Source organism: Schistocerca americana, chromosome 1 (assembly GCF_021461395.2).
Source record: "Schistocerca americana isolate TAMUIC-IGC-003095 chromosome 1, iqSchAmer2.1, whole genome shotgun sequence".
Classification (NCBI taxonomy): domain Eukaryota; kingdom Metazoa; phylum Arthropoda; class Insecta; order Orthoptera; family Acrididae; genus Schistocerca; species Schistocerca americana.
Window position 1 is genome coordinate 139,507,289 of NC_060119.1, and position 26,068 is coordinate 139,533,356.

The 26,068-nt window shown below is 38.5% G+C and overlaps 1 protein-coding gene across 1 annotated transcript in view; it reads left to right on the plus strand.

The window, feature by feature from the left end:
• The first annotated feature begins 13,484 nt into the window (after positions 1 to 13,484).
• The window catches only part of LOC124607387 (baculoviral IAP repeat-containing protein 6), a 315,981-nt gene continuing 303,397 nt past the window's right edge, over positions 13,485 to 26,068 (plus strand). Inside the window, exons 1-6 of the mRNA XM_047139740.1 lie at positions 13,485 to 13,749; positions 16,820 to 17,001; positions 17,087 to 17,221; positions 19,246 to 19,499; positions 21,329 to 21,457; positions 24,887 to 25,109. Of these exons, the coding sequence (XP_046995696.1) occupies positions 13,572 to 13,749; positions 16,820 to 17,001; positions 17,087 to 17,221; positions 19,246 to 19,499; positions 21,329 to 21,457; positions 24,887 to 25,109 (1,101 nt within the window). The 5' untranslated portion in view covers positions 13,485 to 13,571. The remainder of the gene's footprint in view (positions 13,750 to 16,819; positions 17,002 to 17,086; positions 17,222 to 19,245; positions 19,500 to 21,328; positions 21,458 to 24,886; positions 25,110 to 26,068) is intronic.

Here is a 26,068-nt window from a genome sequence, read left to right on the forward strand (position 1 = left end):
GCATAATCTCTAGAAAAAATGAACGAATTTGCATTACCAGACACTGAGGTAAAGAAATCAGAGGTGATAGCAGAACACACAGGAAACTGTATTACGGAAGATGGAGTAGACTCATTGATAGGAGACTTATATGAGTTAACACTTAAAGACAATTGACGCAATTTAAATGGCGCCAAAACATTAAGTGTACATACTTACATTCATGTCTGAGTTAGGGATGGCGACATCTTGTAAAACTAGATAGGTCTATACCAGTATTCTACTGAATGGTAAAATTTTGGAGTCTATTAGAGACAAAGACCAAAGATTTGTTGTGACTAATACTTGTGGATTTGACAGTATTGTGCAGTACTGGCTATCGCATGTACTTATGATAGCTTTCAGAAAATAGTGCAAACAATATCGTCAGATGGTTTCAAGTTTGTAAATCTTTTTGTGAAAATATAATCATGTAAACAGGTTTACATTGAATGAGCACGACTCTTATTTAGCATTTCAAGCCTAGTTAAGCAAGGAAATACAGGTATGTACCATTGACGACAATTCAAATATTTGTAATTTGTGCGAATGGGATTTTAAAGATGAGTGCAGTGGGGATCTGACAGAAAAATGTGTCAGATGTGAGAGAGAAAGAGAGAGAGAGAGTACTAAGGGCAAACTACTACTCTTAGACTTTAAAACGATTAGCAAACAGGGATACAAAAAATTATCAGAAGCTATCGAGCTCAGCAATACTAGAGAGACGTGCAAAATATGTTCCAGTTGTGACTGACAACTCGAAGTGAGTGTCAAATACCTCCTGCATTTGTTTCTCGAGCACATAGAAGGTACAAACGTCACAGTGAGCATCAAAACATTTCTGTACACTATGACTTTCAGCGGATCTACACACCCTTTGGTAGGTATGGTTAATTACTACATAGGCTCTAATGTAAGATCAAAAGGTTATTATACTCCCTTTATTAAATTTGGTGAAGACTGGTTTGAAATTAACGATAACAATATGAGATCTACATGTATAACTGAAGACCACTTGATCATCCAGTCTTTTGTGTTAATGTCAGGATGTAAACACAGCATAACACCAACACAATGCATTAATTCTTGTTTTACTGAAACTGGCACCTTAAGAAAGTGACACAACTTTCAGAAAACATTACCAATCACAGACAATAAGGAAATTAGCAAGGATAACATAAGTAAACGATTACAATAACATTAATTGTAGGTTTAACATAGCAACTAAAGTCAGTCATTACATTTTTTGAAACTGAGTTGAATAGTTCTTCAAAAGGATAAAAGAAATAAACTGGAAACACTTCACATTAACATTAAAGTTATTACGATTATTCTATTCCAGTGAAATATACATTCCTATAAATATAAAAAAGTTGAAAATGACAACATGTGAAAAATGTAAAAAATTTAAAGAAAGAAAACAAACAAAAATGCACAATTAAGGAGGAGATAATTACTTCTTAAACACCACAGACATATGTAACTGATTGAAGGAAGCCAAAAAATTGAAAAATTATGTTCACTTATAAAAACTAAAACAAACATAACAATTTCAAAAATATGTATATTAAAATGACATAAAAATGTAAAATTTTTTTTAAAAATGTGAAGATAATTGACTACCTGCACATAGCCTTTCCTGCATGCTCTTACACTGATAATTTTCCCTCATCAGTGAGACAGTAACCAATACAAATTGAGTGGAAGCTCATGATATCTCTCACTTAATTTCTGGTTAAGATTTGATTCAGAAGGTTGCCATTTTGGAATAGGATCGCAGCTTTCTAAAGTATTTTTTCCCTTTACCTCCTATACAAAAATCCCTCACTTTTGTTACCTCCTGTTTCAGTATAATTTATTTGCTGGCACTGTTGTTCAGAGCAATTGTAGTAACTCTGAATAAGCGTAAAAAAGGCCATATTTTCAAAAATTGACAGCTGGTTTTGGTACCCATTTAAACACTATTTTTCCAACAATATTATTGTTCTGAAGCAATGTTCAGAGAAACTACAGCAACTCAGAGCAAGCATAAAAAATCAGATTTCTCAAAATGTGGGGGCTGGCAGAATATTTGTTTTGATTCCCATTTGAAAACTGTTTGTCTAAGGATGTTGTTGTTCTGGAGCAACGTTTGGAGCAACTACAGCAACTCAGACCAAGCATAAAAAAATCGATTTTTCAAAAACCAGGAGCTGGCAGAAAATCTGTTTCTGCTTCCTATTTTAAAACTGCTTGGCTGAAGACATTGTTGTTCTGGGGCAACGTTCAGGGCAACTTCAACAGCTCAAAGCTAGCATAAAAAATCCAATTCTCAAAAAGTGGGGATTGTCAGAAAATCTGTTTTTGCTTCACATTTGAAAACTGTTTGTCTGAGGACATTGCCATTCTGGAGCAATGTTGAGAGCAACTACAGCAACTCAGAGCAAGCATAAAAGCCTAAAAAATTAGATTTTTCAAACGTCTGTTTGCTAAATAAAATGAAACAGTTGGTTCCACTACAGCAGGAATTGTAGCACTAGCCGGATAAAAAAGACTACTGTTTCACGAATTGGCAATTTAATGTGCTTGATTTACATAAATAACACGACAGAATTCGTTAAGTACTGACATCAAATGCATATTATTGTAAATAAACAGCATTATTTAAAAAACAAACATAGTCTCAACTGTCCGCAGCAGTGGATACATGCAGGGGGGACTCGGAGCCTCCCACGCTGCCCCTGCCAGTCAGCCCACATGCTTTTTGTTCTTTTCTATCGTCAGTCGAATCGATTTCTCGAGTAGTTTAATAGAACTTTCTTAAACTTTGCATTTTTTATTACAGTAAAAGTAAAGGTAGCTCCAGATATCTTAAGCACACCCTCCTTGACGTTTTTCTGTATCTACCACTGGCTGTCCGTCATATGCTCCAGGTTCTCAAGTACCAGATTGAAAAGATGAAGTACAGCTTCCTTCGATAAGCAAAATCAGGAAATATATTGAGATAGTGAACCAAAGGCCGGAAATGCATATTTATTGTATTATGTACATACACAGTGTAGACTGCATAACAACAACGTAGCTCATAGTAGTTGTTGATATGTTAGACATTTCAAGATTTAAGCTAGCTTCCTACTTTTGCAGAGTAGATATATTAAAAACTGCCATAAATTCAATAACATTGACATTAATAAATTCTGTTTAGAGCAGCATCTAGAAGCATGTGCAACAGAAGTAGAGTTCCATAACAGATCCTATATAATAGTAACTATTTACCGAGCACCTGCAGGAAGTTATAATCTATTCACAAATCATCTAGAAGCTCTTTTGGGTTATTTAACAGGAAGAAAAAAAAAATTTTGATTGCTGGTGACTTTAATACAGATTTTCTAATGCAATCTTCCAGTAAACATTTACTGCAGTTAGTAATGTTGTCTTTCAATCTAACTCGCACTGTAACCTTTCCAACTATGATCACTAAATCCTCAAGGACAGCCTTTGATAACATTTTTATAGACAAATCAAAGGAACAAAATCATAACATAAAACCTGTAATAAATTGACTATCAAATCATGACATGCAGCTCCTTGTTTTAGATGTAAATTCTAAGCAGATTATCAAGACTGCTAAATCTGGGTACAGGAGAGTATTCAATCAACCAAAAATTGAGTGTTTTAGAAAACTGCTAAAAGATATGAACTGGAAAGAAGTTTATAGTGCTCATGACATGAATGAAAAATATAACACATTCATGAAAAATGTCAGTACCATGTTTGAAAACTGCTTTCCTCTAAAAGTTACTCAAATTAAACAGAAGTGTATAATAAAACCATGGGTCACACAAGGAATAAAGATTTCCTGTAAGACAAAAAGGAAAATGTATCTGTCGACCAAGAATAGCTCCAATGCTGATGATTTAGCTGAATACAAGGAATACTGTAACATATTTAAAAAAAGTAATTCAGACATCTAAACAAATGCACTACGAGAAGAAGAAAGCAATGTCAGGGAACAAAATAAAAACAGTATGGGATATAGTGAAAGAGGAGACTGGAAGGATCAGAAAGGAACAGGAGCAAATAGCACTAAGGGTAGATAACACATTAATAACCGATTGGCATAGTGTGGCAAATCTATTTAACAAGTACTTTATATCCGTTACTGATAGAATGGGATTGTCAGGATCAGTAAATAATGCCCTTGAATATCTGAAACTAGCCTTTACAAATAGCTTCAGGTACATGAATATGTCACTCACTTCATCAAAAGAAATAACTTCCATAATAAAATCTTTAAAAACAAAGCATTCTAGTGGTTACGATGAAATATCAACAAAGTTAATTAAGGCATGTTCTTGTGAGTTTAGTACAATTCTAAGTTACTTGTGTAGCCAGTCAATTATAACTGGGACATTTCCTGCCTGGCTGAAATATGCAGATGTTAAGCCTCTATTCAAGAAAGGGGATAAAGAGATGCCATCAAACTGCAGACCGATTTCACTTTTGCCAGCATTCTAAAAAATTTTAGAAAAAGTAATGTACAGACAGCTTCTCAACCATCTGACCACAAATAACATATTATCAAGAACACAGTTTGGATTTCTGAAGGGTTCTGATATCGAAAATGCTATTTACACCTACAGTGAAAATGTACTTAATTCATTAAATAACAAGTTACAAGCAGCAGGTATTTTCTGTGATTTGTCAAAGGCATTCGACTGTGTACACCACAACATCCTATGGTGTCACAGGCAGTGCTGCAAAGTGGTTCAAGTCATACCTCGCTAACAGGAAACAAAGGGTGTCAGTGCAAGGGACTAGTGAATTAAGTCATCAGTCATCATCAGAATGGGAAGAAATTACATGTGGTGTCCCACAAGGATCCATCTTAGGGCCATTGCTTTTTCTTGTGTACATTAATGATCTCTCATCAGTTACACTGCCAGAATCAGAGTTCGTTTTGTTTGCAGATGACACAAGTATTGCAATAAATAGTTTGTCGAGTGTAGTTCTAGAAAGATCTGCTAATGACATTTTAATGGATATTAATAAATGGTTTAAAGCCAACTCACTGACATTAAACTTCGAAAAGACTCACTATATGCAATTCAGAACCTGTAAGAGGTTTCCACCCAGCATATGCATAAAGTACGAAGAAGCGTCCTGACAAAACTCTACCATTTGGTGAGCAAGATCTATGAAACAGACGAAATACCCTCAGACTTCAAGAAGAATATGATAATTCCAATCCCAAAGAAAGCAGGTTTGACAGATGTGAAAATTACCGAACAATCAGTTTAATAAGCCACAGCTGCAAAATACTAACACGAATTCTTTACAGACGAATGGAAAAACTGGTAGATGCCGACCTTGGGGAAGATCAGTTTGGATTCCGTAGAAATACTGGAACATGTGAGGCAATACTGACCTTACGACTTATCTTAGAAGAAAGATTAAGGAAAGGCAAACCTACGTTTCTAGCATTTGTAGACTTAGATAAAGCTTTTGACAATGTTGACTGGAATACTCTCTTTCAAATTCTAAAGGTGGCAGGGGTAAAATACAGGGAGCGAAAGGCTATTTACTATTTGTACAGAAACCAGATGGCAGTTATAAGAGTCGAGGGACATGAAAGGGAAGCATTGGTTAGGAAGGGAGTAAGACAGGGTTGTAGCCTCTCCCTGATGTTATTCAATCTGTATATTGAGCAAGCAGTAAAGGAAACAAAAGAAAAATTTGGAGTAGGTATTAAAATCCATGGAGAAGAAATAAAAACTTTGAGGTTCGCCGGTGACATTGTAATTCTGTTGGAGACAGCAAAGGACTTGGAAGAGCAGTTGAATGGAATGGATAGCGTCTTGAAAGGAGGATATAAGATGAACATCAACAAAAGCAAAACGAGGATAATGGAATGTAGTCGAATTAAGTCGGGTGATGCTGAGGGAATTAGATTAGGAAATGAGACACTTAAAGTAGTAAAGGAGTTTTGCTATTTGGGGAGCAAAATAACTGATGATGGTCGATGCAGAGGGGATATAAAATGTAGACTGGCTATGGCAAGGAAAGCGTTTCTGAAGAAGAGAAATTTGTTAACATCGAGTATAGATTTAAGTGTCAGGAAGTCATTTCTGAAAGTATTTGTATGGAGTGTAGCCATGTATGGAAGTGAAACATGGACGATAAATAGTTTGGACAAGAAGAGAATAGAAGCTTTCGAAATGTGGTGCTACAGAAGAATGCTGAAAATTAGATGGGTAGATCACATAACTAATGAGGAAGTATTGAATTGAGAAGTTTGTGGCACAGCTTGACCAGAAGAAGGGATCGGTTGGTAGGACATGTTCTGAGGCATCAAGGGATCACCAATTTAGTATTGGAGGGCAGCGTGGAGGGTAAAAATCGTAGAGGTAGACCAAGGGATGAATACATTAAGCAGATTCAGAAGGATGTAGGTTGCAGTAGGTACTGGGAGAAGAAGAAGCTTACACAGGGTAGAATAGCATGGAGAGCTGCATCAAACCAGTCTCAGGACTGAAGATCACAACAACAACAACAACGAAGAGGAGCAGATAGAAGAGGTTGACAGTCTTAAATTCCTGGGATTACAACTTGATAATAAATTCAGTTGGGAGGAGCACACCATAGAACTGCAGAAACGCCTTAACAAGTCTGTATTTGCAATTCGAGTGTTAGCAGACATAGGCGACATAAAAGTGAAAAAGCTTTCATACTTTGCCTACTTTCATTCAATAATGTCATATGGTATAATATTTTGGGGTAACTCTTCAAGTCAAACAATAGTTTTCAGAGTCCAAAAGCGTGTAATACGTATTATTTGTGGAGTAAATTCACTGACGTCTTGTAGAAACCTCTTCAAAGAACTGGGTATACTAACTACTGCCTCTCAGTATATTTACTCCTTAATGAAATTTGTCCTAAATAATATATCTCTTTTTCCAACAAACAGCTCAGTTGATACATACAATACCAGGAACAAAGATGATCTGCACAAGAACTTAAAAGCACTTACTTTATTTCAAAAAGGGGTCCTCTACTCAGGAACACTCATATTCAATAATTTGCAAGCAAACATAAAAAATTTAGTTACAAATAAAGATCAGTTTAAAAGGAGCCTGAAAGACTTACTAGTGGCCAACTCCTTCTACTCCATTGACGAATTTTTTAATAGAAACAAATGATGTATTGTATATATTCCTACTATTAGCATTGTTATTTCAGCTTAAAAAAAAGTGACATGTTCCACATCCACGAGGATCTCCTCAACATGGATCTATGGAACGAAAAAGTAATCTAATCTAATCTAAAGCGACTATCGCCAGTCTAAATGCATGTATTACAACAGTGCATACAGTTCTGCTGCAGTCTCGCAAAGAACTAGGGTGTCAGTTCTACACTGGAACAGGTAGCAAAAGATGAACAGCATACACACTGAGCACCAAAACAGACATATTGCACACAATTTAGCTCTAGCCCGTGCCTCGTGTGATGATTGCATGCATCGCACTGCCGCATTAACATGTGCTATAGTCCGTTCATCATAAGAATAAACCTGATGTATTCAAACACAAATGCGATGATTGGTTAGAAGCCGTAGTACATGTACACTGGTGTTGTTACCCTCTTGGAAGTAGGTCCTACTTATGTATTAGACATCTTATTACAAAGTTACGTTAAATGAAACTTTAAGATATTCAAATGTATTAACAGCCATCAACGTTTTTATTAATCACGCTTTAGATACGTAGTTTTGATTTTAAAAATCGTGTACAGTTATAGCCTCTGCAGCGCTGTTATTGTGCAGTATGAAAATGGCTGAGGCTGCATAGTGAAACACGTGCGTTGAACACGGTTAAAACGTGCCGAGAAATAGGCTGTTCTGAATGCTTTTCATGAATATACAAAGATAATCGGCTTTGAATTTTTCTCAGCGTCGTATATAATGCAGTTGAAAGATGTTACGATACTGAATGCGTAGTGCAGTCGAAGCGTAATCGAATGTGAACACATGCGGCTGTTTGTGCGTTGTTTAAAATTCCGCTCGAAGAACGGTCGCAGCTCTATTTTGTGATCAACACTCACCTTGGCTTGTTCAAGTTTTGCCGCCTTCCATTAGGTTGTGCTTCGGCTCCTGCTATTTTTCAATCTTACTTGCAGCAGTTGTGTGCCACTGTCCCTGGTTGCTCAAATTATCCAGACAATATGGTTGATACTGGTCGAACCCCTGATGAACATTTGCAGAATTTGCGTGTCTTATTTACTGTACTTTTACAGGTAGGACTCAAGTGTAACAGAGAAAAGTGCAAATTTCTTCAGACTGAGCTTCAGTATTTAGGACATATGATTAACGGACAGGGTATCCAGCCCTCACCGTCACATCTTCGTGGGGTTAGAGACTTGCCAGCACCCAGAAACTTGAAAGAACTTCAGTCTGCATTGGGCAAAACTACATATGATATTTGGTTTATACCAAATGCAGTGCAGATTGCAGCGCCTTAGCATCACCTTCAGCGTAAGAACGTTCCTTTTGTTTGGTCTTCGGAATGTGACGTTGCTTTCCACAATCTCAAATCTGCTTTGTTGAATGACCGCTGTTTGATTCCTTTCAATCCCTCCAAACCAGTTGTTTTGGCTGTCGATGCATCTTCTCACAGCATCGGAGCGGTTCTCTCGCACCACATTAATTCTGTCGATCGCCCGATCGCTTTTGAAAGAAGCTTTACCTATTGTATTTGGAGTGACAAAGTTTCATGATTTTTTTATACGGTCGAAAGTTCTATTTGGTCACCGATCATAAGCCTTTGACGTCGTTTTTTCACCTGTCAAAGCCAGTTCTGGACGTAATGCACAAAAGTTGCAACGTTGGTCTTTGTTTTTGTCTAAATACAATTACGAAATCTTGTTTCGGCCTACGGCCCAGCATGGCAATGCTGATGCTTTGTCTCGTCTCCCTATCGGTCCTGACGAAGTGTCTGATCCTTGTGAATTGCCATCCATGTTCAGTGATTCGCAAGATAAGGAATTAGCTGATGGTTTTCCGGTGGATTTTCGTCGTATTGCTTCCGCGACAGCCGGCGATGCTTATCTGCAGATTGTTTTGCAGTATACTCTATTCGTACTCAATGGCCTCCATCTGCTATGCAGATTCATGATCCACTTGTTCGACATTGCTTTGCGCAACGTCACAACTCGTCCGTACACCTTGGTGTTATCTTGTTACAAACTGACAATGATCAGTCTCGTGTGGTTGTATCTTGTTCGTTGCAGTCGGACATCCTTAGCTTACTGCATGCTGGTCATTGTGGTATTGTGCGGATGAAGCAATTAGCGTGTCGTCACTGTACTTGGGTTGGCATTGATAAACAAATTGAGAATTTGCTTGCTAATTTTCGCTCTTGTGCGGAGCATCAATCTGCTCCCCACCAGCGCTTCTTTGCGTGGCCGACTCCTACTGCGCCTTGGCAGCGGTTTCATATTGATTTTGTGGGTCCTTTCTGTGACACCCGCTGGTTGATAGTCATTAATGATTACAGCAACTTTCCTTTTGTTGTACCCATGTCTTCTACTACATCTGCCAGTACTATTCGGGCTTTGACATCTATTTTCTGCATTGAGGGCCTTCCTGAAGTTATTGTCTCCGACAATGGCCCCCAATTTGTGTCCTCCGAGTTTGAAGAGTTCTCTGCTGCTAATGACATTCGCCATCTGACCTCAGTCCCATTCCACCCCCCGTCGAACGGCGAGGGTGAACGCTTTTTACGTATGTTGCTAGTTGCATGCCACGCACTCTCTCGAGCTCGCACTCTGGGCTTTCCTTGTTTCATCTCACTAACAGCTGCGCGGCACCCGTTACCCAGCGGAATTGATACATGGACGCGCCTATCGGTCGCTGCTACAGTTATTGCACCCGCTGCTGTGCGCTCCCGCTGCTTCGCCTCGTTCTGGCTTGGTGCCAAATGATCAGGTGTTCTATTGCGCTTTCTCTGTCAAGCAGAGCTGGGAGCAGATGCGCATTCTTCGCCAGCTTGGCCGCACCTTATTTGTCATTTCTGGTCCCTCCGGCACTGTCAAGCGACATCGGAACCAGATACCAGATCTGTTTGTGCCGTCCACGGTTTTCTGCCGCTGGTTGTTTTCCGGCAGAACTGGATGCTTCGCGGGTTCCGCTGCCTCGGCCCACGACTACGTCGTCGGCGCCTCCGCCGCTCGCCCCTCCGACGCGGGTGCTCCTGCAGACGACGCCGCCGCCGCCCCCGCTGCCGATCCGGTCTTTTGCAACAGGCGGGCGCCTATCGCCACCGCCACGGCCCCACCTTCGGCCGCCGTCGTCGCCGCTGTCGCCGTCTTCCTCCGTGGTGCCAGAACCGATGGACGCTGAGGCTGCTGTCACGCCGCCGCTGTCGCCATCGCCCATGGAGGTTCTTGCACCTCCTCCTCATCCGATCATACCCAGTGGCGGTGCGCAGCCTAGGCAGGTTTTCCACTAGGCGTTTTCCTCGCCCCCTCACGAGCAATTCGGTGTCGTCAGTGGGCAGCTCGCCCCAGCAGCTTCGCTGTCCGCCCCCTCAGTTGCGCCCCCCCTGGGTCCCTCCACCTGTCGTCGGAAGCCCTACTCAACGACGGTGTGTGGTTTCAGAGGGGAGGGATGTGGTATCGATAGCTACGATGCCATGGCGTAGGGACAAGTTCTTTTGTTGGCACTATGACACCGACGACAGCGCCATCTAGCTCGCGCTGAGCAGCTCTGCGAGCGCCACTCCAGATTCAGCCCGTTTGTTCGCGAGCTGACCACCAACCAACGTTGTTTCATCTTCATAGTGGGAGAGCCACTACAGATTTTGCCTGTGTTAGCTTTGATACATCCAGCTTCGCACCTATGTGCTCATCTTTACCAAAAGTTACATATACGTCATTGACTAATATTCTCTATTAAATGTACTTTTACGTTAAAAGCGGTACCAAGATTTTTACCTCACCTGCTCCTACTCGCTTCCTACATTCGACCTACCCTTTAGTTTACAGGAGCAGACCCACATGCCGCCCTCCAGGCAGGATACAAAAATTAGTGTCTTGTCCTATGATTTTCACTAGAAAATCTGTGACTGACCTGTACCAGAGTATTCTGTCCAGAACTGTAAAATTTTAACTGCCATAGGCAATAAGTCTTCTATGGCTAAGATAAAGGTACTTGCTACAGTCAAGGAATCGTACAATGGCCATTCCTCGACGTGCAAAACCTGGTCAGTAATTGGATTTTAGGTTTATACATATTGTGCGAGAAGGAGAGCACTATTGAATTCTCCCAACGTAAATGTATACTTAGAGATAAGGGCAGTGAAATTTTAATTGACCTGGATACCAGGATCCTGATAAATATTGTATAGTGTACAAAATTCAGTTAATACGTGACACTGATGATGTTGACACAGAGACATACGCACCTGATGGCGAGTTTGAGGACTTGAAAACTTTGATTAGTAATAAGTTATCAGAAACCATAGCTGCCACACATGATGAACGCAATGAACATTGTGGTGTTTTGTCCAAGTATTTACAAGTATTTATCAAACGACCAGATGTGGTCAACACATACGTGTATAAAACAAAAGTTAAGCCTCGCCAGATTTTCTTCCACAAAACCTATAATGTGCCACTATCACACAGCCCACTATAGATATAGTCCACGGCTGTATAAATATTATATGCAGCCACTAAAAACATTTGAAGATTTTTGATCGTCAGATGGTTGGAAGAATGAGAGGCACCTTTTGTTTTCTAGGTCTTGTCCTGATCAGACCTATTTTGGCACACCAACATTAACACTGCATTATATTATTAATACATTCACGAGTTGCACCCAAATGGCACTCGTAATAGCATGACACAAGATCAATGTAAGTTGCGTGATTTAATTGTTAAAAATATATGAATGGACCTTTAACAAAAAAAGGAAAGTTCGACGCCGAGAGTTTGTATGATATTTAATATTCACTACTATAATTCACTGTATTGTGCATGACACATAGTTAAAGATGGAACATTACTCGTCAAGAGAGCTGGTAGACACACTTATAATGTATGGTGTGGTAGGATGTAGAGCCTGTAAAACAGCATGACTCTACAAATAATGTTTACCCAACAGGTGTCATCCTAACTGGAAGAAGTTTATTTCTGTGGAAACCTAAGAACATCACACACATCCATGCCCGAGCCAGGATTCAAACCTGCGAACGTAACGGTCGCGCGGTTCCAGACTTAAGCGCCTAGAACATCTCGGCCACACTAGGCGGCTCACTATATAAGAGCTTGCAAAGACAATAGGATGAAGTCTCCCAATGTTTTGGTTACAACTTTCTATAAACACATAGGAAGGTCCCTCATCAGTCTCTGAATATTTTTTCTCCTTACTCAAGTTTTCATTGTGTTTTTGGACACTTATCTTGGAAGTGTGAGAGCTTCATGAGGTGCTTGTTCGCTGCTTACAGTCTGAAGCTGAGGAGATGAGCTAGTATGAACATTTTGGTGTCTTGCTACCTGTACGATGTGGAGCATAGCGGATTCCTGTTTCAGTTTCCTGACTATTGTTGAGACATTTGTTGTCGACAAGGAGGATGCTCACTGCCATTGCTTTGCAGTGGTGCTGCTCACAGATGACACCGGGAAGCGTGGAATCCTGATGATGAATCTCCGTCATTTCCTGATACAGTGGTTGGTCTGTTCATGGATAACTGACACATAAACTTTACCAGTGTCAGCTGATTCGCCTATGTCCACGCCCTTATCAACACTGAGCTTAGGCTCAGTCACAGTTGTAAATTCCGCCTATCAGTACTATTAACTGGTTTACAGACGCGAAATACCGTCGATAAAGACATTTATCTATGATCTAAAATATAAGTTTTTTCCTCTATCTGGTAACTTCGAAAATATTGCACACGCCAAGTTGCTAACCAATGAACAGTTGGACTTATAAATAATTTTAAAACAGTTTATTCTTAATTCAGTATCTGCAGCTTGCTTCACTTAGTCATTAATTTTTTTCTGACCATTGCATTTTGATTCATACATCCATGGAGTATACTTTGTCTCTTCGTTAACAACCTTTTGATTTGTTCATGATAGTTTTTTGGATGTCAGTGAAAGCTGTTTCTTCACAGCATCATAGGCGCGGGAACTCCTATTTTTGGAAGTTTTTTCTCACCTGTTTGATAACTGTTAGCCCAAATTGCGGCGCCATCGTAATAAGCTATGCGGTTTGAAGAACCAAAAATTACGATCGCTGCAATGAGAGTATTTGGAAGATCTTCCAGTATAAAATTGTCAGTGTTTGTGTATGTTATCTTTGTTTACAAATTCATAACCAATGTCAGACCATTGTGACGTTACGTATGTAATTTTGTGGTTGTAATTACTTTAATTTATTGCTGTTCGGTACATCTGCTGGAGACGTGTTGTTGTCGTTTACAGCTCTGACTTTCGTTCGAAGAATTGGAATCTATACTGAACATAACATCACATGACTAACGTAGTGCGGGGGCGAGGATTGGAGATGCAAAATGGCTGATGACGATCCGTGGAAGTTAAAAGAAGACGGCTATTTGAATGTGGAAACAGACTCTAAAAGTATTATATATCACCCACACCTGAATATTATTTTTGTTCTTACTAGAGATTCAGAAGTTAAAGTGCTCGACGTCAATTCTGGAGTAATTTTGCAGAGGAGTTCGCTTTCAGGTATGTCACACGTTGGCTTGCTCCGGTTGAGAATGTGTTGCGCTGCAGCTGAGTGTTTTGCCTTCACAATTCCTTTGCATTACAATCAGTGAAACAGTTTCGTTGCCCTCGGTAAAGATAGACACTTGATTTAACGAGTGTATTTGATGCCAGAAGAGTCATTTGTTGTGTTGTTTTCATACATGTTGGTAAGCAAGTTTCCTTTGCTCCATTTCCCGTAGAAGTGAAAACATTCTGGTTGCTTGAAGATATTTCTTTAAGAAATTTGTTGAGGTTGTGTAATTTTTAAGTATTGCACCATGGCCTGTAATCGGTGACACCTCGAAACCATGTGAGATCATGGGACACGATTGACAACCAGTAATGGTTGCTTTCGATATCGACTATACTAAGCTTTCTTCCATAATATTAATGACATTTTGTTTTTTTTATCACTTTAAGTGCCTGGTACACCAAAAGTTTCCCCGGTTAGTCTTCAAATATGTGACTTGCTTTGTTCTCAGTTACACAACGTTTTGATTAGCTCCATTCACTTGTGTAAAGCAGGAAATAAAATAACGTTGACAGTTACATAATTTTTATTTCTCTTTAAATTAACAGTTCAGGTGTCCCCTATCCGTTTATTTTATGGGTGACCTCACGTATGTTTCATCATACATTAGGCCTACCACGTAAGTTGCAACTTCTCTCCAGATTGTCATTTACAGTACCATAATATGCTCCTAGAGTATTGGAAATTCACAAAAAAAGGTGTTTGCGAAACTAACGTCAATAATGGAAAACCATTGGATCAGTATACTTGGTAACACTACTATCAGAGTGGATGACATTAATGGATGTGTCATTTTACACGTTTGTTGGAAAAGTGAGACTAACATTGATATTTACAATTAGATGATCCTTTCAGTTTTTGTTTGAGTTATTGCCATTGTCCAATATATCACCCAAATTTTAAATTATGAAGCTTTGTAGTGACAGAGGAGGATGTAAAGGTTGTGGAATGTAGAAACTGAGATAATTTTGTCTGCTAATGCAGTTCTGTTAAATCTCTGCTCTAGTTTTCTCTGTAATTGTTAGACATTGGGTTTACTCTTGGAAAGTCTATCATATTGCCATCTGTTTTGTTCTGCATATCTTAGGCCCCACCATTGTATTGTTGTCTTACATGTTGTGGTTGTAAATGTTGCTCCTTCATAAAGCTTATCTTTTTGTACGGGACTTTTCATCAAATGGACAAACATATAATCCTTTATTTTTCTGTCTGAATCCATGCCAAATAGTTGGTTAAGATATGAACAAAATTTCCATTTTTTTCTATCGCAGTGTTCTAATAATTTCTTTGTCAGTGTTTTAGGGATTTGTTTGTATTAGCAAGGTGTTGAGTTTTGACAATATTATCATGGAGTTGCTTGAATGAATTTTACAGGAAATTTATATTGTTATTATTTCTCTTATGTTTAAGAGTTCCTGTCTCATCATTGTATGGTTTGGTAGGAAGTTAATTTTTTATGTATTGTTGCTTCATTTGTATCTGAAGAAACGTATTTTTTTTTTTATTTTTTTTAACAACTTTAAATGTTGGAATTGGTTTTCATGTTTTGCAACAGTCAGATCTATGTAAATGTAATTTTACTGTACGTAGCTAATTTAGTTTCTTTGCTTAAATATATATTCATTCTGGGAGAAGGGTGTGATTTCTTTACAATTTATGTTGGCTATCACTGAATGAGATTTTGATTCAAAAATTCTGATAATTAAATGTAAATGTCTGACATTCTAATTAGTGTTCTACAAAATATGAATAGTACTACCACGCAAAAGATGACAGTCACTGCTAGTTTTTTATTTTGCTATGCTGCAGCCAGGAGATTGTAAAGTAATCCAACACCGTTGGTTGTATTCCTTTCAGAACAGCTGAAAGTAAAGTTGTAGCTTACACCTGTCAATTTTTACACATTTTCGTACAATCTGGCCAGAGTTTACTGGCCTGGCAGAGAATTATGTATCTTCTGATGTATCACCTCATTTAAAATTCTATGCATGCTTATAATTTCTTATTTGAAATTACCTGTAGGATTTGCTGAGGTTTTGAAAATTTTAGAATTTTTAATGTGACTGTGCAGTCTGAATTTTATGACAGACAGTAAACCAGTATAATTGCTGCTATATTTCCTATGAGATTGCAGCAGGAGGTCTTTTCCCATGAGCAATATATCAGATATAACAAATTGTTAAGAGATAGCACATGTGAAACATGATATTACATTTAGTGACTTGTTGAATCATAGTTAAATCAGTTAGTCATCTTGAGAAAGAGTGATTGTGTCTCGGTGCCTGTTGCTCCATATATACGCTTTGGTCTGTTAAAGATCATAATGAATGTTTAGGCAGTGTTATGTTATGTCATAGAGTAAAATTATGGGGAGGTTCTCAGGAAATTCGCATTTGTGTAGTGTGCAGTGAGTGTTGATTATTGTACATGTAGTCTCAGCTGCAAATTTTACTGAAAAAGTTAAAATTTAATTTTGAATTTCTGATTTTGCTGTATGTTGATATTTCTACGATACACCTACTTCTAGACAGAAAGAGCGTTTTGTCGTACTTTTCCATTAAATCCTATTTCATGAGTTATTCAGAATGTAAATGTGTTTGGATCAGTGTGCTGCTAAGACAGCAAATGTAATTTTACATTGAGGGGAAAGAATAGTTTCACTGCACCAATTTTATTTCTTTTCCTCTTAATCTCCCCCCCCCCCCCCCCCACCTGCCCCCAATCTCCTACCTCCCCCTCCCCCCCCCTCTCTCTCTCTCTCTCTCTCTCTCTCTCTCTCTCTCTCTCTCTCTCTCTGAAATAGCTCAAAGAAAAAAGAATGGCATTAAATGTGGAAATGCATGTAGTGGACAAGCTCTAGTGAACGACACTAATTGACAAGAGCCCTCTTCCTACTGTGCATCTCAGTACAAACTTTCTTGTGTGTTCATTGCTCTTGCTACATTAGACTTTGCATAATTATATTCAGTTTAAATTTAATTACTCATTCAATTACGTAACTGCTTCTTGTCTTATCAGCCAAGCCTGGAGGTAACCTTTGTGGAACGTACTTGCATGGACATGACAAAATCCTGTTCACTGATGGAAGAGGATTGGGTGTTAGAAGAGATTACAATGGAGTTATGTTTCTTGACTCCATCCTCCAAACTCCTCTTATGAAACCAGATGACATAGTTAAAATTGAGCTACTCTTATCAGAGGTAAAATCTTAAATTGTTGTTATGTTAAAAATAATATGCTTAATAAAATGTAATAGTTTAATCACCTTTCTGCTTTATATTGCAGGCCATTTTATTACAACAAAGCCTTAGGTGTATAGAGCTACCCGGAGTAGATCAAACGGCAGAAGTACTGCAGGAATTGGCAAAGAAAATAAAGGAGGGTCAAGCAAAACCAAAAAAGGGGACAAAAGCACAAAAGGTAGGGTGAAGCTTAATTTTCAGTTCACAGGAACAGTGTCATTGTTGTTACGTGTGTGTTTTATAGAGCAGTGCTCACTATACTCATTGCAGTCCATGATAGGAATGCTGTATAATGTATTCATATCTGGTTTCAGGTAGCTCTTGAGACAATAACAGACCAGTACCAGTAACATACTGTATAACTACGAATGTGTGGCAAGCCATAACACCCCATAGGTTGGAGGTGATGCTCGCCACATTTATTGCACATTGATAAAGCCAAGCATCCTTCCATGTTCTGCAGGGTTGGTATTTCTATGAACTTGACCAGTTGTGCCTGGGAAAGGATTTTGTCCCCCTTGGGTTCTTGAGGGAGGATGGTCAGGTTTCCCTACGTTTTGGTTCTGTGAACTGTGTGCATTGGTTAGCAACCATAGTGAGGCATAGTTGAGGAACATTGTCTGTCTAAAAGCAGGGCTTTTGGGACATGTCCACATAGATTCTGAAGGTAGGACATTCATCTGTTCAAGGTGGGGGGCAGGGGAGGTACGAGGAGAATCCCTTGACCTCATTGTGTGCTGTGCACTGTTGGGGGTCAGATGGCTATTAAGACAAAATGATAGATGATCTGGGTTAAACTGCGCTTAGGATGTTTGGCAGCTCTTCCGCTATGTGCTGTTACTGGCAATTTGTTTCCATTGGTCATAGCCAATAGGGTGACAGTTTATGGCCAGTGGAAATTGTTGAATCTAATAATTTGTTTTGATGGAATAAAGAAGTTGTTTACCTATGTTTTGACACAGAGTGTGAGATTGATGATTATTGATCTGGCTGTTGTGGAGTATAACTTGGTTACTGGTTTTGATACTTGTTACTTGTATCATATGTTTCTCAGAATACAATCAGATTTCTTGGGATACAGTTTATGGTCCAATATTATAGTGTGGTATGAATTGTTGAAGCCAACAATTATGACTGGGGCAAAACTGTCTATGATGATGAACTGATCGGTAAGGTAGCGCTATGATCATTACAAAGACTTTGTAGGGTATTTCCAGAATGTCCAGATTTTCGATGTGTTGATTAAGCAGGTACCTAGGAGTACAGTTTAAATTTTATGAAATATTCTGTATTATATGACAGTATTCTGCACAATATGTTCCATCATGCCGTCATGTAATGTCATATGCACCACATCATGACAATGTTTATTTAGCACTAGTTTCTCATTGATTCCTCCAATGGAAGAGAAAAGTTGCATGTCCACTGTTACGACAATCTGTGGGGGCAGCTGTCACAACCCAATTGTATTAGGTTTGTCTGTACTATGGTTAAAGTTACTTGTGACTGAGGTTTCAGCAAGGCAAGTTGTAGAGCCAGCCATACTATAGTTTCTTCTCGACTGCCATGTGCTTGTTGTATTGCTGTTTTGTAGTTACCCCCAGTGACTTGTGAAGCATGGCTGGGTTGCATGGTGTCAGCACTGCCTCTCGTCACTGCAATTTGTTGGTCCCAGAGTAATTTTAATTGGAGTATATATGGTGTGAGACTTCCTGAACCAACCTTTTTTTCCCAGCTGGTCTTGAGAGCAGAATTCTAACTGATAAGTCATAGAGTAGTCCCTAGTTGTTTCCATACGCACATTCCAACAACTGAGTTCAAGTGAAAGATTCCCAAATGGACACACAGTAAAAATAACCAAATTTTTAGTGGTGTAATATGAAGAAGTATTCTAGAAGATATTGCCCTATGTATAAAGATCAGTACATGGTATTTCAGGAGGATTTCAATCTTGGAAATGATTGTCAACTGGAACAGTTCTCATAAAAGCAGCTGCTGTTTTCTAGCTCTCTCGTTCTGACCACAAGATCATAGCTGTCTTGTTCATTGAAACAACAAAATCAGAATAAGAGCGTGAGGATATTAGTGTCATTAATGTGTTATAAAGGAATTTCTATTATTGATTTTAATTGACATAAAAGTATAAGTGTATGTTGAACAGCAGAAACAAATTACCTAGCAAGTTCTGTATAATTGTTTCAGTGGAATTCAGTATGCCTGGAACTGCCACATTGTGCTCTAAAGCTTGTGTGTGCGGGCATGGTGCAAGAACTGAAGCGCCAGAACAAGCACATACCTGCATTGTCAATTGCTTCAGCAGTGAGCGAACGATTGAATTGCTTGCTTGTGCCCCCGGCCTTAGCTGCAGAGAGCCCACCTGTGACGGACCGTGCGCTGATGTTCAGCGAGGCAGCCCGTCGAGACACCTTTGTGAAATGGCCTCATATGAATTACAAGTAAGTATACATGTTAAAGTTCTACAGATTCAAATTTAGCTGTAAAAAAAAAAAAAAAAAAAAAAAAAAAAGGGCCCTAAAGTAATGTCAGGCATGTGCGCGCGCGCCCACACACACACACACACACACACAAATTGTTTTTGTTATTTTATCATCATTACTACTACTACTACTACTACTGTATAGTTAATTATCTAATGTAGTGTCTTGTTCCATGGCAGTTTGGAAGGAGGGAAAAACTTAAAACAAAATAATCTACATTTTTCCAACTAGTTATTTTCTTTTCTCTGTAATTTGTAATTTTTTTTTGTAGGTTGAAGGAGTGAACTGTATTCCAATGGAAGTACTTCTCAGTGCCCACATTTTTCATCATCATCTTAAAATAGTTTTTTGTCTTCCTTATTTGGTCCTGGTTCAAGTGATTTTCCAATTTCTTTCATTGAATGGTTGGCATTTGTTTGGATTGTTTCATGTAATATGTAAACAGTCAGCAGAATGACTTAAGAAGAAGAGCAGCAGCATATTGACTCCTGGATTTATGTTCAGCAGTCCGCTTTTGCTGGTAGTTTGAACTGTGTGAACTGTCAGTCTGCAAGATCTATGACCGGACTTTCTTGTAATGTTTGTTCAACCACAGTACACACACGTTGTGGCTCCTCAACTCTGCATTATGTTCAGCTGAATTACCTTAACTAAGTAATCACCAAAATCAACCCATTATCGAAAAAATATGACTTGATTGGTGTGGATTGTGTCACATACTGTTTCAGAATGTCCTTTTTGCAAGTAGCCATTGTAATTGTTCAAAAATTTCATCTAGTTGAGCATAGCTGTTACAGCCATTCAAATTATATAGCTCAGCATAGGTACCAGTTCGTGTATGTTAGTCTTCAAAGAATTGATTTCGATGAAGTCTGAATGATTGTAGGCTGTGTTTGCCACCACATCTTCCAGGTAGGACTCTAATTAAGCCTGTTGATTCTCCTAAATGTTGCTGGAGTTACATTTCAAATGTAGTATTCATTTTTCTGAGTGTTTTGTGATACACTTGCACTACAAGTGGCCAAATGACGAAGCACGCTATATGTGGATCAAAAAAGGTGTGACAACCAATCACAACAATCACAAAAATGTGCATGCACAGGCTCCTGTTTTAGAAATGGTTGTGATTGGTCATGATATCTTTATTTGCAGTTTTGAATGAACAAAGTTACTCCCACCGGTCACCACGCCGATTTGCGCAGGAGATATGGGACGAATTGTTTGAACTTTTGTATGTTTAACGGTTCAACCTCCCCAATGTCATGAAACTTAATCATGTAATGTTTGTAAACACTACTTGATGGCCGACGTCGTGCCAGCATCATTTTTGTCAATTTTCTTTTTTTGCCATGGACCTTTATTCATACAGTGTAAATTGCAGAAAAATTGGAAATATGTTGGCACAAAATCAGGTGTGAATTAACACTGTGGACGTAGAAAATTTGATGGGAGCGATAAAAAATGTCGTAAACAGCAGGAAAACGTTAATTCGGAAAACATAAAAGTGGGGCTATACTGTTGTCCAGTTGACCCCTTTCTCTTTCTCTTCACGGTGATGGCATAGAGTTGCGTTGTTTATTTTCCATTCATGGTTTTTAATAAAAGTGTTACTTTTTTGTAACAACAGTCAGTTTTTAAAAGAGTCAAATTTTAATCATTTAAAATGTTTCCTCTTTCCATTTTTGATATGAATAGAATCTGTGAATTTGTCTTTCATTATGCTGTAGAATTTTTTTAAAAAAAAGCTGTTTGCATGTAAATATTAAAATTTATTTTATTTCTTGCAGATGGGCATTACCTGACCAGATGGCACAAGCAGGCTTCTACCATCAGCCAAATTCGACTGGTGATGACCGAGCAATGTGTTTCACATGTAATGTTTGTCTTGTTTGTTGGGAGCCAACAGATGAGCCCTGGTGAGTTACATAATTTACAGTCTCACATTTTGAATATGCTTTATCACTGCTGCTTACATTTATGATAGACACAAATCCAGCATGGATATTTTTTTTTACCTGTGTGAACCTACTCTGAAATTTAGATGCTCTTGTAAATCCAACCATAATTTAATGTGTTGAAAAGTTTAGCACAAATATTCTTGGCTACTCACTGTGCTTTCCTCTTTATTAATTCACTGTTGAGGGGCTATATTGTGCAACATTGGAGGTTATCTGGTTGGAAGTAATTCACTAAAAGTAGTAATTGCTGAAGCAATTATTTATGGGATATCAACTTGTAGTTTATATGGAGTGTGTTATGACTTGCTTGTAAGTAAGAAATACTTTACAGTGTGTAGCTTTCTTTCCCATTGATAGCTGCTTATTGTATGCTGTACTTAATATTCTAAATTTTAACAGATTAACTTTATCTTCCATACAAAATGTAGCCATTGTTTGTACTGAAATCTGTGTCTAAATTAGTCAACAAGAAAGAATTTAGGCATGTGTTAAAAAATTTGCTTGCTTCTTAAAATTTCTTTAGAGATAATGTCGATAGTGGCTGGTTCAGCCAATCAGTAATTTCACTAATGTGTTTTATTTTATGTTGCTGGAATTATTCCTTCCTTCTTATTTTAAGTGCTGTCCCTCATCTATCTTATTATCCTATTTTTTTCATATTAATTTTGACCAACTAGGATTGGGTAACAGCTTGAATTACTCTTCTTTCTTTGTTGTTCTTTCCTATTTTTCCAGTACTCACTGTTTTTCTCACCATGTTGTCTTTTCGTTTCTTCAGTCCATACTGTTCCTGATTTCTTATTTTTTCTGCACTGAAAGCTTTGTGAATTTATACTCTGTTCATCATAAGAATAAACCTAATGTAAACAAACACAAGTGCGATGATTGGTCATCAGCCACAACTCTCATACACTGGTGTTGTTCTGCTCTTGGAAGTAGGTCCAACTTATGTATTAGCTATCTTATTACTGTGTCGCTGTAAATGAAACTTTAAGACATCCTGATGTATTGACAGCCATCAAAGTTTTTCTTAATCATACTTTATCTATGTAATTTTTATTTAAAAAATCATACACAGTCATGGTCTCCGAAAGCGCTACTTGTGCTCTGATTGTTCCTCTGTTAATATGTACCGCGAAAATGGATAATTGTGGTTCCTGCTTCTTGGAAGGGTCTAGTGTAGCAGGGGATACAACCCGTCGGCTTTGGACAATGACGTCACAAGTCGACAGAGAGCAGTTTACCATTTTCGCTTTTGCTGTTATGTTTCAGTTTCGTTTTTTTACTGATTGCTTAATAAAGTGGATCTGTTTATTCTATCTCGTGAGATTTTTTTTAAAAAAGCCAAAAAACACTTATCAGCCACTGAAGGGAGCTACAACACTAAGAAGAATCGCTTCTCGATTGGCCACTTGTGACGTCATTGTCCAAAGCCGACGGGTTGTATCCCCTGCTGCACTAGTCCCTCTTGGAACACTGTTAATGGCTCGAGACAAGTTGTTATTGATGTTTTTCACAACATTACAGAGAAAACTCGCGTGTGTGTGTGTGTGTGTGTGTGTGTGTGTGTGTGTGTGTGTGTGTGTGTGTGTGTGTGGGCGGGCGAGTGGGCGGCCTTAAAGTAGATGGGATGCCCTAATGATCCATCCACTTTCCTACTAACCAAGGCATCTGTTCTGTTCAGCTTATAGTTCGTTGTTAGGTATCAACGTCTATATAAACATTATGGTCATATCAGTGTGGTAGAGTGTTTAATTCTGTTTTTCTACATGTGCTTTCCTTGTTGTAAATACAGGGTCTTTGAAAAAGAATGCCCTAGTTTTAAGTATAAATTTAATGGGGAAATTAATGAAAAATTACATCAATGAGTACATATCATGAAAGAGAATTCCTTCAAGTTTTGTTTAATATTAGTAGACGTCAGCGTGGGATCCATTTGTTGCCCTGCACACATCAAGACAATATTCCACTTCTCGCCACATATTCACCAACATTTCAGGTGTAACTGTCCCAACCACCACAATGATTCTTTCCTGCAAATGATTAATGTGTTTGATCTTTTCACTGTACACAACATTTTTTATGTGGCACCAAAAGAAGAAGTCCAGTGGGGTTAAGTCTGGGCTTTGTGGTGGCCAAGGTATTGGGCCAGCCCTGCCTATCCTGGGAAGCGAGTGTTGAGAGCCGCATGCACATGGTTACTGTAATGAGGTGGGACGCCATCTTGTTGGAAAAACACAAGCCCCTTTCCCACCTCAATATTGTCCATTTGGGAAAAGAGACACTCTGTCAGCATGTCACAGTAAAGGTCCCCGTTTATTGTTTTTTCTACAAAAAATTATAGGACCACTCACACGATTTTCCATAAAATCGCACCACACATTAACTTTGGGAGAGTCGTGTTGATGCTGAGTAACTTCATGTGGATGCTCTGCTCTCAGGATTCTGCAGTTATGATGACTAACTGTTCCAATGACAAGAAATGTAGCTTCATCAGAAAAGAGAATTTTTAAAAAAAAATTGACATCATCATAATATCTGTGTAGAAAGTCAATAGCACTGGTGCCGTCTCAAGGTCAAGCAGACCTGCCAACTGCAGGGGAGCCAAACTTGGAGAGTTGATGAGCCAAACGCCACAAACTAGAATAGTGTATGTGACTTTTTACAGATTCTAGGACTATTAAAACTAGGGAGTACTTTTTCAAACATCCTGTATTTGTTGTCAAACCGTATGCTCTCTCCATTTTGTTGACTCCGCCATCTACTGCAAATTTTTCTAGTCCATTCTGATGTTTAATTTCTCCAAGGTATTTCAATTTACTTACTCGTTCTACCCTAGCTTTAATTTTGCTCAGTTGTTTATTTACACTATATGGTCTTCTATTTATTAACTCCCCTTATTGCTAATTTGTGATGTAACACAGATCGAAGTAGAACAGTACTTGATACACGGACTCATATTTAGAAGATGCAGATTTTAAATCCCCACGTAAGTGTCATAATCTAGATTTCCCTAAATTGTTTCAGGCAGACACTGTGATTTTAAGATTCTACAGCCATCTCCTTCCGTCTCCCATCAAGGCTAGTTCTGTGTTTGTGTTGTTCTAAATGTTGACAGTGCCTTAAACTATCCTTCCTGTTAAAAAGAAGCATTGTTAAGTCTCTGCCTTTGGGAATTCAAAATTGACTCTCCTACACCACTGTGGTACATTGCAAACAGTTATCATTTACACCCTGTATAAATATTTTATCTGTTCTTATCACACTTTGTTCCTGATAAGAGATTTATTCTGTACTGCTTGTTAGTGGATAATTGATGCTTTTTGGAGATTTGGTTGTGAATTTTTCTCATTCATAATTTTTTTTTTTTATTCTGATTTATTGCAGGTCAGAACATGAGCGGCATTCCCCATCCTGTCCTTTTGTCAAAGGCGAATATACACAAAATGTGCCATTGTCGGTAACGTATGCAACAGCTCCTGCTGTTTCAGTAGCAGACAGCCGGGATGAAGAAGTTGTTTGCATCAGCACTTCCTCAGTGCCAGATTTGGTTGCCACTGCCACATGCCATGGCCTTGTAACCATTTGGAATACAACCCGTCAACTTAAGGTTAAAACACAGCACACAGTTTGTGTTCATCTTTGTGCTATGACACCTTAACTTTATGTTTAACAGCTGAGCCTCTATTGGCCAAAATATCAACTTATTTATGGAAGGGAGCTACTGTACCAGGAAATTATAGACAGATGATAAATGAGATGAAAGTTCCATATGTAAATTGTTAACGTTTGAGAAGGCAGCACTCTTAAAAAAGTACCAGCCTCCCCACTTGAAGTTATGTCAGTATGATGATACGTAGCATGTTAATGACCACATTTAAAGAATCAAATAGATTTGCAAACTAGATCAGTACACCACCTGATATGATCACATGAAAAGATAATACTTGTACAAGGTAACAGGTGCTTACAGACTTTTCTCTCATTAAATTTGGAACACTTTTTACAACATGAAAATTTCACGATGACTCGGTATTAACATTCATATTTTGTAAACAGGGCACACCACACTATATAGCTGTATGTGTTGTATGTATTAGGGATGGGAGATGGGAACTTGCGTATTAGGAAACTTGAGAACTTCTCAATGCGTGTAATACATGCCTTATGAGAATTGGAGAAGATTAAACATACTTCTCACATCATGATCACCCAGCAACGTGATAATGGCAAGAAGCTTTCATCTTGTTCAATGAAGCACTAGCTTGAGCCATGGGCAGGAATTTGGCCTTCTGTTCTCCAGTTGACATGAATAGTAAAGATATGTGTCGAGTATGATGATTGTCTGTAGGCCAGTGGTCTGGTCACTGATGTGAAATTCCTATGTTAATCCACTAGTAACTACCTCAGATTTTTCAGCTGTGTGAATTTCTTGTAAGAACAATTGAAAAGTTGCTACAGGAAATAAACAGGAAAATTGACAATCAGGTTTCTGATAAGTTGTAAATGTTGAACACGTTTGGCTTAAAGGAGACTACTGACTGAAAAGCAAAAGTGTTGTGCTGTCGA